Source organism: Antechinus flavipes, chromosome 4 (genome assembly GCF_016432865.1).
Source record: "Antechinus flavipes isolate AdamAnt ecotype Samford, QLD, Australia chromosome 4, AdamAnt_v2, whole genome shotgun sequence".
Lineage (NCBI taxonomy): Eukaryota > Metazoa > Chordata > Mammalia > Dasyuromorphia > Dasyuridae > Antechinus > Antechinus flavipes.
Window position 1 is genome coordinate 187512615 of NC_067401.1, and position 13440 is coordinate 187526054.

At 43.9% G+C, this 13440-nt stretch overlaps 3 protein-coding genes across 8 annotated transcripts in view; 2 read left to right on the top strand and 1 right to left on the bottom strand.

Annotated features, from left to right (window-relative positions):
• The first annotated feature begins 1981 nt into the window (after positions 1 to 1981).
• PPP1R35 (protein phosphatase 1 regulatory subunit 35) lies at positions 1982 to 3555 on the top strand. Its single transcript, XM_051996030.1, has 4 exons — positions 1982 to 2356; positions 2585 to 2852; positions 2971 to 3113; positions 3279 to 3555. Exons 1-4 carry the CDS (start codon positions 2129 to 2131, stop codon positions 3450 to 3452), a joined length of 813 nt encoding a protein of 270 aa, XP_051851990.1. The 5' UTR covers positions 1982 to 2128; the 3' UTR covers positions 3453 to 3555.
• MEPCE (methylphosphate capping enzyme) lies at positions 3456 to 8091 on the bottom strand. The gene is made up of 4 exons (XM_051996020.1): positions 6180 to 8091; positions 5102 to 5320; positions 4779 to 4905; positions 3456 to 4574 (listed from the first exon to the last, which is right to left on the bottom strand). Exons 1-4 carry the CDS (start codon positions 7812 to 7814, stop codon positions 4522 to 4524), a joined length of 2034 nt encoding a protein of 677 aa, XP_051851980.1. The 5' UTR covers positions 7815 to 8091; the 3' UTR covers positions 3456 to 4521.
• A 1355-nt stretch (positions 8092 to 9446) lies between these two features.
• The window catches only part of ZCWPW1 (zinc finger CW-type and PWWP domain containing 1), a 39717-nt gene continuing 35723 nt past the window's right edge, over positions 9447 to 13440 (top strand). For 2 of the 6 annotated variants that reach the window (XM_051996022.1, XM_051996025.1), the window contains exon 1: positions 9462 to 9720. The gene's annotated coding sequence lies outside the window, so the exon portion shown is untranslated. Of the gene's footprint in view, positions 9721 to 13440 lie in introns of all 6 variants that reach the window. The other 4 variants (XM_051996029.1, XM_051996028.1, XM_051996027.1 and 1 more) reach the window with 4 other exon arrangements.

The window sequence follows — 13440 nt, forward strand, 5'->3', positions numbered from 1 at the left end:
TATTCCCCCCTAATTTGCTATCTCATTTTTCACATCTCTCATCTCTCAAGTGTCTCATGACATCTCCTACCCCTAAGCTATTCCTCTTAGCTGATTGACTAATCCCTTGAGGGGAAAAAAAATTGGGGTCATTCCACCCTTCTCCTTTCCTCCTCATTTCACATAATGCAGACTTCTCTAAACCAGAGATGGAAGCTGAGAAAATGAGAAGAGTCCCTGAAAAAACACATGGTAATGGCAGCTATATTCAGTTCATGAACAATATTCACAGACCCCATGATAAAGGAAGGGGGATCTTGAATTCCATAATAGGCAGGTGATCCCCAAATTTAGGCTTATAGCTAAAGAAGGGGAGCATTCCTGGGCTTTGCCTTGGGAAAAATCCCAAACAATTCAGGGATTAGATTTAGAAAAGAGAATTTCCAGTAGCTATATGTCATTAGAACAAAAAGAGGATATTCTACAAAATTTCTGTCCATTACCCTATTTGAAGAGCAATGCCAAGGAGTTTTAAGATTATGATGATCTAACTATAAGAGGATTGACTCAGCAGTCTCCAGAGTATATTTTTGGAAGAAGATAGTAGTGCAGTGGATAGTATGTCAAGTCTTATTAGGAAGACTTATCTTCCTGAGTTCAAAACTAGCCTCAGACATTTACTAGCTGTATAACCTTGGGCAAGTCATTTCACCCTATCTAATAATTTCTTTATCTGTAAAATGAGCTGAAGGAAACAGCAAATCATTTCAGTATCTTTGCCCCAAAAAATGAGATCATGACTGGAAAACCTAGATATGAGTGTATGCCCTGAATATAGATCAGGTTTATGTTCCTATAGTAAGCCCCAAAAAAGACAACAGTAAAAAGAGAAAAGCCTTTTGGGAATTTAGCAAATCCATTGTTAGTCTAGGATTCGTAAAGGAAAGCCTGGCTCACAAGTTACAATAGACGGGAGCAGTTAGTGATTGCTTGTTAGAGGTAATCACAATTTTTTGGAGGGCAAAGCTATATATAATATGGAAATATTATCCATTCTGAATATAACTGAAACATAAAGGCCTTACTAAAATACAACAGGATCCAGCATATGTAAGTGGTGAAATGAATGTTGGAACTGGGAATAAAGTGAGAGCTGGATGTGAATACCCCCTCTAATATTTATTGGCTGTAGTATCCTGGTCAAGTTTCTTACTTAGATTGAATTCTTTTCTCATCCTTAAAATGGGTCAATTGGAGATATGTCCGTGATTTCTATTTTATGGGTTCGTTGTGAAGATTGAGATAAAAATTAAATGTCAGTGACCAGTACAATTACTTCAGACTCCTGTGTTTAATAAATGTGTTGGGCTGTATTGTTTTGTAGTGTGACTCTAAAATATGGTCACGGGGAAGTATTAAACAAAACGGATCTTGGTTCTTGGGAGAGGGAGGTCGGAAGCTCAGTGGCGATCAACTAAGAGTCCCTGAGGATCTAAGTAGGGAGCACGTTTGACTTTGTGCAGTAACTGGTCACCCTAGATTTGCCTAGGTGTTAAAGACCTTCTTCCCCGTCTTTCACCCAGAACACTATCTCGCACACCTATGAGAGAAGAAAGCAGACGCCATAAAAATACACCTCTTGAAGCTAGAGAACAAAGGTGCGCGCCCCTCACCCGTGCACGTTGGTACGTTTCGCGTGACGTCACAGAAGTCGAGCGCGGTTGGCTCCTAATCCTTCGCTTCCCATCATTCCGCCCTACCTTCTCCCGCCCCTTGGGCTTTGCATGGTGCCTAGGAACCGCAGACTCATCAATACTCAACGTCTCCTGATTGGCCATGCAGCTTTTTCATAATACTCCAAGGGAGGGGTCCGCGGCGCTTCCGGGCGGAAATATTGAAAAACCCAAAGTGACGCATGGAGATCACTTGTCAGTCCTCACCGTCTCTTGATTGATCGTGAAACTCTCCAGTCTAGCTCAAGGGAGGGATACATGGCGTTTCTGGGCGGAAACGTTGGAAAACTCAAAGTGACGCGTGGATCAGGGCTTCTTTTGGGAGCATTAAGAGGTTTTGGTGGCTTCGCCGCGCCGCGGACCCCTGGACCACAGTGCTTCTAATCGTTGGCCTAATCTTCGCTGTCCATTACCTGATGATGCCGAGTTGTGGCAAGGGGAGGTTCGGGGGGTCCTTGAGGGAGGGAGTGACTGTGGAGGCTCCAGAAGTAGAACCTGAGCCTTTTGTATCCAAGCCAGAGCTCGAACCCAGCCTGGACCTCAGTCTCAGCCCTGGTCCGAGGAGCCCCGAGGCGCCCTGCTCCATCCTCCGACTGGGGGGAGCCAAGCCCGGGGTACGGAGAGGACGGCAAAAAGCACGTCAGGTGAGAATGTTAAGCCTATCCTGTTCCTCCTTTCGTGCCCTCACCTCATCTTCCCCATTTCTGTTCCAAGCATCCTCACACTTGTTTTCCTTACTTTACTTCCTTTTTTCCATTGTTAGGCGTACTTGTTCAACAAAAATTTGTGTCTATTTTGTACAATGCCCTCGCCCCTTCTCGCTTCTTAATCCCCACTTGCTATTGCACATCACCAATCCCATCTCTCTCCAGGTTCGTTTCCACCTGGCATCCCCGTGTCAGTCTTCCTCTTCCAGTGTGTCCCCACCACGGGGGAAGTTGCTCACAGATTTGGAAAATCACGAAGCATTACTACACCTTGTAGTTCCAGGACTTCAAAGTACCCAGGCCCTGGGGCAACAACTGGAGTCCCTCAAGGAGGTCACAGCCCTGAAGCAGTTTGATGCCCTCAAGGCTGCAGAGGAGCAGTTGAAAAGTTCATTCCTAAGTCGCTATGAAATGGAGGAAAACATATCTGAGGGTAAGAAGTGTGACTGGTAATATATTGCCTGGCGGTTTCTCACCAAGAGATAGGGATTGCTGGCCCTGAGGTGGTTCTAACCCTCCTCTTGAACAGGTCAACTACCTCTTCCTTTCAGGGTTAAACAAGCCTAGATCCCAAAGACTCTACCGAGACCTGATTAGCCTGCAGGTTCCAAAGGAACAGGTGTTGAATGCTGCCTTGATGGAAAGATTGGCCTTACTTCCCCACCAGCCTCAGGGCCCAATCCACAAAGTGAAGGTTTGTTTTTTTTTGTTTGTTTGTTTTTGTTTTTTTGGGGGGGGTCAAGGAAAGGGGACCTAGTTTAATCTTTGGTTCTCAAACCCAAACTCCATCTACTCTGACTTTGACTATTGAAAAACTTTTCCTTGCTGTTGTGCCTGATTTGTATTCCAACCCAAACAGGAGGTTCCTGCAGCAAGTCCAGAGCTAAGCATCTTCTGTGATCCCCAATCACTGGCCCATGAATCCCCACACTTAATATTTGAAGGGTTTCCTCTCTCCAAGCTAAGGCCACAGACCCGCCCTGCAGAGGACACCTTCCTCATGCATCAGACTCTCAGACGGTGGGATACATAGTACTACAGGATTGTCTTCACTTTTATTTTTGTTGTGTTGCAAGATACACATTGGGACTGTCCTTTATGTTGGGTTTTATAGAAATAAAAGTTTGTTATAAGAACTTTTTTCTGACGATTTGGGAAAAGTTGGTAATCAAGTAAGGCTTAGCCTGATAAGAACCTAAGAACAACTCTTGAAAAGTTTGTCTTATTGAATGTGACTCCCATACTCTAGGGTTTGAACCTTCCCAGGATGAGAAGAGCAATACCAAGATGGAAAATAGTGTTAAAGATTGCTTCCCCCTTACCCAGGTTCCTCTAAAGTAGCATTTTAGTTTTGTTCTCTTCTGCATGGCTACATTTAAGGCTATGGATTCAGCAGAGAACATGACTGAACATCACTTCCTTTGTGATGAGAGCTCTGGGATGTGACTGCAGAAAAAGAGTTCCTAGTCAATAAAAACCCTATTTTACAGATTTCAGCCTAATTTCTTCAAAGCCCATCCCTTCAACACACTCTAATAGATCAGCCTAGACCATCACTTGCAGAAGAGACAGGGTTGTGCTCCCCACATTGACATATTGACCCAAATCTTAGCCTTCAATATTAGGTTTATTGTGCTGCTTTCACCCTACCCCTCTTACCCCCCCCAATCACAAGAACCATCTAGATGGGACTTCTGCAGCTTCTGGTGATAACCCATTCTATATTGGTCCACTGAAACGTGGCCAGGATGCCCACTGGAGCTAGGAATCCAAGAGGTGGGTTAGGAAGAAACAAAAAGGGAAGGCCCAGAGCAAGTGAGATTCGGAAACCCAGCTCCCCTTTAAAATCATGAATTCATGATCCATATCATCCAGCTTACTAGGCTGTGGGGAGAAAAAGGTGACAACCTATAGTCCAATTGTGCCTGTTGATTAGGTGCTAGAGGTTGGTAGGCTTCTTAAAGACAATGGCAGGAAAACAAATTAGATACAGGGAAAAGGAGCAAGCCATGGGTAGAACTTCTCTCCACCCCACCCCTACCCCCCCACAGGTCCTCAATTAACAAAAGAGAAGCCTCTGATCATTGTCCTTGAAGAGCTCCTCAGTGGTTAGGGGAGTTGGCCTTGTGGAACAGATAGACAGGACGCTGGAAACCTGTAGGAAAAAGACATATGGAGGATAAGGAGAAGTAACTATTAAAGAGAAAACAAAGGTGATAAGAGAAAACATCTCCCCCATAATTTTCTACTCTTCCTCAGCTGAGAGGTTTGAAGACTTCCACTGGAGGTCTTCTACCCACCCTTTACCCCACTACCTCCCACAAAAATATAAACCAAAATGGGCTAGTCTGGATCTCACCTTTGGAAGAATTATGGGGTGTAGCCACAAGCTCATAGCTGGAGAAGCCAACTTCAGGTGATGTCAGATAGGAACTGAACTGCTCAGGTTTCAGTTGAATTCGATAATAATTCTTGTAGATTGTTTCCTAGGAACAGACACAGGTCCTAATCTTTCTTTGTATCCCCAGCACTTTTCACAGTATCTAGCATATTAAGTTCTTAATGTTTGTAGACAATTCAATCACATTCTTACTTTAGCCAGAGCCCCATTTAATTAATACATCCCCTTTCCCCTGCTTCATAGGAATGATCCCTTTCACTTTCCCCTAAAACCCAACTTACTGTGAGTGTCTTCCTCTTGCCATAGGATGACCAAGGCTGGGGCTCTAAAACCAGAATGCCCCCAGGTCGTAGGTGGCGGTAGATTCTTCGGAACATTCGCTTCAATCCCTCATCACCCCAGTTCAGATGCACCCATTTGGTGAGGCTGAGACAGAGCACCACATCATACTCAGGAGCTTGGGCCTCTACCAATTCATCTCGATCTAACACATAATTACCCTGAGAAGGCAAAGGGTTTTTTTTTTTTTGGATAAAGGTCAGCAGAGAAACGAATAGTCTGCACTCCTTTATTTTACTATGCAGTCCCAAAATAACAAAGTCAGGTTTTAATCAATAGTATTGCCTTTCCGACATTTCCCAAACTTTACAACATTTGCCTAATTGAGTTTTACTCTGCTCTAGCATCTCTGCCTCACTCTGGCAGAACAGAGAAATCACAAGTATAGACAATTGGGAGGTTATATCAAGGACAACCACCAAAAAGTTATCTGATGGATGGGCAAGGTTATCATAAGGAGAAAGCCCTAGTATTAAGCCCAGACCCAGTTCCTGTACTTATCTCCCTCCTACACCAATTTTCCCAGAGGGGAAGAAGCATTACTTCATGAGGTTTTTAGGCAGCCCCTCCAGCCTTCCCCATTGTCCCCCCACATCTCTCAAATCTCAGCCTCCTACCTTGAGAGACTTAAGTGAGTTTTGCTTTAACAGAACTCAGGAAAATATAAGCTTTGTGCAAGAACTGTTCAATTTTTCTGTCCCTGGTCCCTGGCAGGGACAGAATGCTGAGGTCAAATGAAAATTATTTAAGGGGGGAAAAAAAAAAAAACTGATTCCAAAGCCTAATCCTATCCACCAGTTCAGTGCCCCTCACTCTACTGGGCAAGGTGCATATAGTTAATAAAGTGGAAAGTCAAAATCCTATCAATACAGGCCCTAGACCATTTTCAAACTTGAGTTCCCAATTTGCAGTTCAGTCTATACAGAATAGTTTTGTTCCTAGCCATAACTGCCTCTCCTCCCTCTCCCATCAATGTCTGCAAAAACATCCCTCATTCCAACAGCTACCAAGTCTCCTTACCGTGATGAAGACAACATTGTTGGGAAATATAGAGGCATCAGCCCCATCCAGAGGCACTTGGGGTGCAGCAATAGGCCCTCGACTGGCAGTCAGCGAGGCTGGGAAGCAGCTCTTCTTTCGGGTAGTAGCAGTCCCCTTACCACCTTCTGGTCCTTGGACTCCTTCAGGTGGCTGGGGTGTGAGACGAAGTTCCTCAGATAGATAATGTCTGATATTCTGTCTAGCAGAGTGTATGAGGCGAGCATCGATGTCTACACCCACTACTCTAGCTGGACCCCATTTACATGCAATGCTTAGGGTCAGGTGGCCTACATTGCAGCCTAAGTCCAGTACATCACGTCCCTGGAACCATTCAGGCCTCATGACCCGAAGCCGCCCATCCTCACAATTTGGATTTCGATAGCCATAGTACTTGCAATAGTTCCCATACTGGAACTTACTTTGCTGTTTCTTGAAACCAGCTGCAGGCAGAGGGTGGTCGTGATGGCGTCCTCCCCCTCTTGCTCGGACTTTCTCCTTAGGGCCCTGGCCACCAGCTCTAGCACCTGACTCAGACTTACTGGAAGTCCTACGACGTTTCCGGTGGCGGGAGGAAGACAAGGGAGCAGGTGTAGTTGAGGCAGCTGAAGGAGCTGCACGAGTGCCTGGCGGTTCCTGTGGAGCAGGCAAAAGGGGGGACACTACTTCATCCCTGCAGTTGATGGCAGTGTTCAGTTCATAAGGCTGGGGGCCATCCCGGCCTTGGGACCTTTGTCCTTGTTGCAGATGTTGGGGGGTGGCTTCTCCATGCAGCAAAGGAGTGGTGGAAGTTGGAAGTGCAGAGGAGGTGGGATCATTCCCCCCAGGTCCGCCAGTCTGTGGCTGGTGATGCTGTCCACGATGTCGATGTCGCTTTCTACTAGTCTTGAGTGGTGAGGCACGAACCACTTGGGCCTCATCAGTGCAAGCATTGAGGCTAAGTGGGTCAGTGATGTCCTTGGGAATGAGGATCTCCACAGGGTCCCTCCCCTTAGCTGGCAGTGGGGAGGACTTAGGAGTCTCAGCATTGAGTGCTCGACTTACCTCCTCATCCAGGAGGCTATTCAGATTCAAAGGATCGAAGATATTGCCTCCCAGGAGAAAATTGGAGGGCAAAACTGGATCACAGTCCGAGTTAACTCGCCTACGCCTCTTGAAGGCTGGATGCTTGAAGCCACCCACATTACAGCTATTCCTCCTCTTACTCCCACCGCCCCCAGGAGGCCTATGGGGCTGGAAGCCATTGCGCTGTCTAGGGGGTGCTGGGGGGCCTAGTTCTGTCCCGCCCCATCCCCTTCGCTCCACCTCTATGTCAGGGGGAGGAGCTTCTCCTTGAGCTTCGGACTGGCGGGCCTCCCCCTGTGCCATCGGGTCGCCCCTTAGCTGCAGATTCTTGCCAGCCCCAGTAAGGGATGGGGCCAGAAAGCCCTCCCTGCCTGATACTGTGGGCGTAAGTGGGCTTGATCCCTGAGCTGTCCCACCACAAAGCTCCCCAGAGGAGGCCTCTCGGTGTGGCTGCACCAGAGTGTCATCCCTACCACTGGAATCAGCTTTGAGGAGTGGCGGCGGCGGGGCCGGCACGAGGAACGGCTCCTTTTCAGCTGCCATCTCGATCATCTCTTCCCCCTCCCCCGATTAAGCTAACGAGGGAGAAGAGGGGGCCTACACCCCCTCCCTTTTTCCTTCTTCCTCCCCGCCCCTTCTCCCTGTGCGCGCGTAACCCTGCTCTTCCCTTATTCTCTCGCGTCTCCACTAACCCGCGCGAGACCAAAACTAGAGGCCGCGCGACCCAAACTGAGTAAGAAAACAACAGAGTCTGCGCCTTTTTCTCCACCCCCTCCTAACTCGCGCGACTAGATATACTGCGCGTGCGCACTCTGTTCCTCCGCCTCCGTCCCACCCCCCCCACCCCCCGGTAGTGTCCGTACCAGGGACAGAACAAACTTAACGGCTACAGGCTTTTAAAAAAAGGGAACCACCGCTTTCAAGTGACACCTTGTTTCCTTCGCAACGATCTCCCCCCCACCCGTATCCTTCGCGCACGCCCACCAACCGTCGGCGTAAGGCCGATGGGAAGAGCTTCTTTACACCCCGTCCCGGGCTCCAGGGACTGAACGTCTGCGGCCTCCGCCTCGCTCCTACCCCCACAACCTCTCTACCCCGCCTCTTTCTAGTAGGCCACGCCTGCGCACTCAACCTGTTAGTCTCGCGCTTCTTGGCGCTGCACGTGCTGGAAGCTACCACTGAGCCACAGCTCGGTACTGAAAGTTACATAGCCCATTATACTCTTTCTTCCTTAGACAAGAGGAACGTAGCTGCATCTTAGAAGAGAGTGGATGCCTCAGTAAATTAATATATCATGAATTATGAAATACTTCATATACACACACTCCGAGCCCTTTTACAAGGGATGCGGGGAAAAAAGGGAAAGTGGAAATAAAAGGAATGGATGGTGGAGTTCGGACTACACAAGCCCACATCCCGTCCAAAAACATGTCACTGGAATAAAATTGATGCCAGGAAGTCACTTTAACTCTCACATATTCTCCCAAGAGGGAGAAGAGTGACTATGAAAAAAAAGAAAATCGAACTCGATTGAAATAGCTGAAAGATTGCCTTAGACTTGCCCTAAAATGGAATGATTGGATTTTTTCTTTCTAACCGCACTTACCCAGCCTCCCAGCCAAATTAAGAAGGCCGGAAGAGGTGGGCGGTAACTCTTCACTCCCCATTCTTTCCCGCCCACCACCCGGACTGAACCTGCGCAGAGTTCCCCTTCCTCTCTCCCTAATTTTCCCTGATCCAATCAAAAGTAACCATGACCACTTGACAGTCTTTGCAGTGAAGGAACGTGGCCGCAGCGCCTCCTCACATTGGAAAATGAGATGTTTTGACCGCCTCCAGTTAACATTGCCTTTCACCCATTGGTCAATACGAGGGTTTAGAACAAGGTCATTTGACTGCGAAGAGGGAGAGTGGCCAGTGATTCGTTTAAAAATAAAGGTGAAAAAAAATTTTTTTAAAAGGTGAAATGTAATATAATTAAAATCAGTTTTTGGAAAAGGAAAAAGACAACATTATGCGTCCCTGGACTGAGAGACAAGCCAGAAAGTTAAAAAAAAATCAATTATAATCAGGCGCTATTTATAACTAAAAACCCACGCTGGGAATTGTAGTTTTTGTCAGTGTGAGCGCAGGAAAGACTCTTCCACCGCCCCCTCTTTAAGGCGAACTATTTTCTACGCATGCGTAGTGCTAGAAAGCTACGAGAAGTGCGCTCGCTCCTAGACTTTTCTTTGGTGGAAGAGGCAGACAGACAGGTGGGGGGCAGGGAACTCGCCGGCTTGTTACCACCTGTTCCTTCTCTCCTCGTAGGTCGCCAGTCCAAGCCTTAGCTCCCCCTTCCCCAGATTCCTGACGCCTCTACCTCTGATTCTCCCCTCCCCGGGTGCCAGCAACTGAAGCCCCTGCTATTGGAGGGGGCCTTTAGGGCGTCTCCAAAGACCATCCAGAGCATTTGGAGGTGAGCCGAAGGCACTTTAGGAGTCTTAAAACCTCAATCCCGCCCCTGCATCCCAAAGCTAAACAGTTCCCCTGGAAGAGAGGATTGATCATAAGAAAGTCCTGTCAGGATCTGATCCCTGGTGGAAAAGGAGTCAGACCAACTCTGGGTAGGAGAGGGCGATAGAGAGGTAAGCTGCAGTAAGCCTGCAGGAGAGTAAAAGGAGATTCAACAGGCTCAGGAATGAAAAGAAAACAGTATAAAGCTAAATCGGAGTTATATGGACATTTGAAGCAATATTTGGATCTTTAAGATAGTTAACATTGAGGAAAGACTTGTTAGTACTTGGTATGATAGTAAATTGACAACAAGCATTTGAGTGTCATGGATACTGTGTTAAGCCCTGAGGGTAAAAAAAGGGAAATAACTGTTCAGGGTACTTATATACCGTATAAATGAATAGAATTAGATGTTAATGTAGGATTTGTTTTACGGATTTGTATGTTTATGTTATAAGGGTTTTTTTTTCTTTTTATTTGTTGCTTTGGGAAGAATGAGGAAGATTTTTCCAATCCAACCCTAGGACTCAGTAAATTGGAAACTCATTTTGTATGCTATTTGTTAAGTTCAGTATTTTAAAATTAAATTAAAAAGATACTACCAATTGCAGAAATGGACATGTTTTGGGGAATCCTTGGGGAGTCTGGATTAAGAAGTCCTAATGTATCCCCAGTAGATACATCTATTTAAAGTCTGTTATCAGTTTATCAGTTTTCTATCCTATAACCCTCATTTCCCTACTGTCTTGAATCTGTTGCCTTTCCAGGTTTTAATTGAGCAAGTGGCAGTTTCTTTAAAAGCCACTTATAAAATATATCCAAAGGTAAATGGAAGAGAGAGGGAGGAAAATGAAACTGAAAATTCCATTTTGGAGTATAGACTATTCATGACCTCAAAATTCTAGAACCCCACTATGCTTATCTTGTACAACAGATCTAGTGCACTCAGCAAGGACCACAACTCAAAACTTCCTGCTTAATAAAATCTGCCAAAGTTTAAACTCTACTGACATAACCTTTATTAACTTGGGTTAACTCCACATTTTGATGAAATATCAGAATAGAATTTCTACCTCATTCTGTACAGTCTAGTCTAAATATTGACTCTCTTCCCAAAACTTTTGATTCCCTTTTCCTATAGAAAGCAGAAAAAAATTAAGAATGATCATATACAAATTCCAGGCCTAGCTGGATTTTGGCTCTGCCTTTAATAAATGTTAGACAGAAATGGAAACTGGTAACTTTTTTAACATTGTTAAAAAGGAATTTTTAAAAAAATTTTATTTCTGTTAGTTAACAAGCATTTATTTATTAAGTACCCATCATATACCAGACATGCCAGATATTGTACAAATCTCTGGAGATGACAAAAAAGGCAAAAGTCAATCCTAGCTTTCAAGTAACTCAGTCTAATGGACAAAATGACATATAAACAAGGTACATAGATAGATAGATATACAGAATAAATTGGAAATAATCAACTGAGGAAAGGAACTAAGATTAAAAATGACTGGGAATGTCTTCTTGTAGGAGGTGGAATTTTAGCTAAAACTTGAAGGGAAACTAACAGGCAGAAATAAGGTGGAAAAGTATTCCAGAAATGGGAAACAAATAAAAATGCATGAAGATGATATGTGAATTCTGAAAAAAAAAACAAAAAAACGGAATCCAGTGTACTTGATCATGGGATTACATGGGAATCAGTAAAAGATTAGCATGGTGGGGATGGGACAGGTTATGAAGGACTTTGAAAACCAAACAGAAGATTCAATATTTGATCTTGGAGGTAATAGGGAGCCACTGGAGTTTTTTGAGTAGAAGGATGAAATGGTCAGATCTACACTTTAGGAAGTTTGACAACTGACTAGAGTAGGGAAAATTTTGAATCAGTCATTAACCAAAAGGGAATCAAAATATCTATTCCATGAAGTAATGAGGACCTGTACCTCAGAGAAGGAGACATGTGAGAAATGCATGAAGGTAACATAAATAGGATTTGGCAGTAAAAGAGTGAGGATTTAATGATGATACCTAGTTTTGAGCCTAGTGAGTGTTTAATTGAAAGAATGGTATAGGTAAATTAAGAAAAGGGGATGGTTTTTGGGAGAAAAAAATCAATTCAATTATGAATGGTGTACTGAGATTAAGATGTCTATGGGATATCCATTTTGAGATGATCAATAAGTTGAAAATTCAAGTCTGGAGGTGGGGAGCTAATGAGATCGAGCAAAATTGTTTACAGAAAGAAAAAAAGGGCCCTCCACAGAACCCTTGGAGACATCCTCTATTAACTGGTTCAAATATGAAATCCTCTGATTTTCAAAGCCAAACCCACTATTACCTTCCCAGTTTTCTTAATATATTGCCCTCTATTTTGTGATCCATTGACAATGGCCTCTATGCAGTTCTTCACACATGACATCCCACTGTTGTTACTGGCAGTGCCCCTGGAATGCTCTCCTGCCTTCTGAACGACTCTAGTTTCCCTGGTTTCTTTCAAGTCTCAGCTAAATTCTCACTACAAGAAGCCTTTTCAGTCCTGCTTAATCTAAATGCCTTCCTTTTAAAATTATCTCCAATTCAACCTGTATCTATCTTGTTTATACATAGTTGTTTACATGCTGTTTCTTCCATTTAGACAATGAACTCCTTGAAATCTGGGAACTGTCTTCTTATTTTGTATCACTATTAACATAGTAGGAGCATAATAAATGCTAGTTTTCTGATTGTTCCACTGATTGATACCTCCTTTTAAACCAATACTATATAATTTTAGTGATTATTGAATTGTAATAGTTTGAAATCTGATAATAGGCCTCTTCCCACTTTTTTCATTATTGCCTTTCAAATTCTAGTGAATGAATTTTGTTATTTTCCCCCTAAATCTAGAAAACATTCCTTTTGTGGGTTGGCATGGCCCTGAAAAAGTAAATTAATTTATTTATTGTCTTTTTTTTTTATTGTATTGACGTAACTTACCTATGAGTAATTAACATTTCTCAAATTATTTAATTTTGTCTTTATTTCTGCAAAATAGAACTTCCTACAATTTTGCTAATGTTATTCAATATTTCAATTAACTTTTTATTTGTCTCTCTTGGGTTCTCTAATATATCATCTGCAATATATCATCTCTAATATATCATAATAGATCATCTGCAAAAAAAGCAGATTTTTCTTGTCTTATTGCTGTTGCTAGCACTTCTAAGACTATTCTAAGTAGTTTAATGGTCATAATAAGTACCCTTTACTTTAGACCCGATCTTATTGAAAAAAGACATCATTAACTAAATCCAAATATCAAACTGTGCATACACTTTGATCCAGTTGTGTGTCTACTGGGCCTGTATCCCAAAGAGATCATAAAAAAGGGGAAAGAACCTATGTGTGCAAAAATATTTGTAGCAACCCTTTTGTAGTGGACACGAGTTGGAGAATGGCTGAATAAATTGTGGTATATGAATGTTATAGAATATTATTGTTCTATAAGAAATGATCAGCAGGAGGATATCAGCAAGGCCTGAAGAGACTTACAGGAACTGATACTGAATGAAGTGGAGAACATTGTACACAGCAACAGCAAGATTATAAAATGATCAATTTTGATGGATATGGCTCTTTTCAATACCGAGGTGATTCAGGCCAGTTCCTATGGTCTTGTGATGAAGGGAGAGGACTGTGG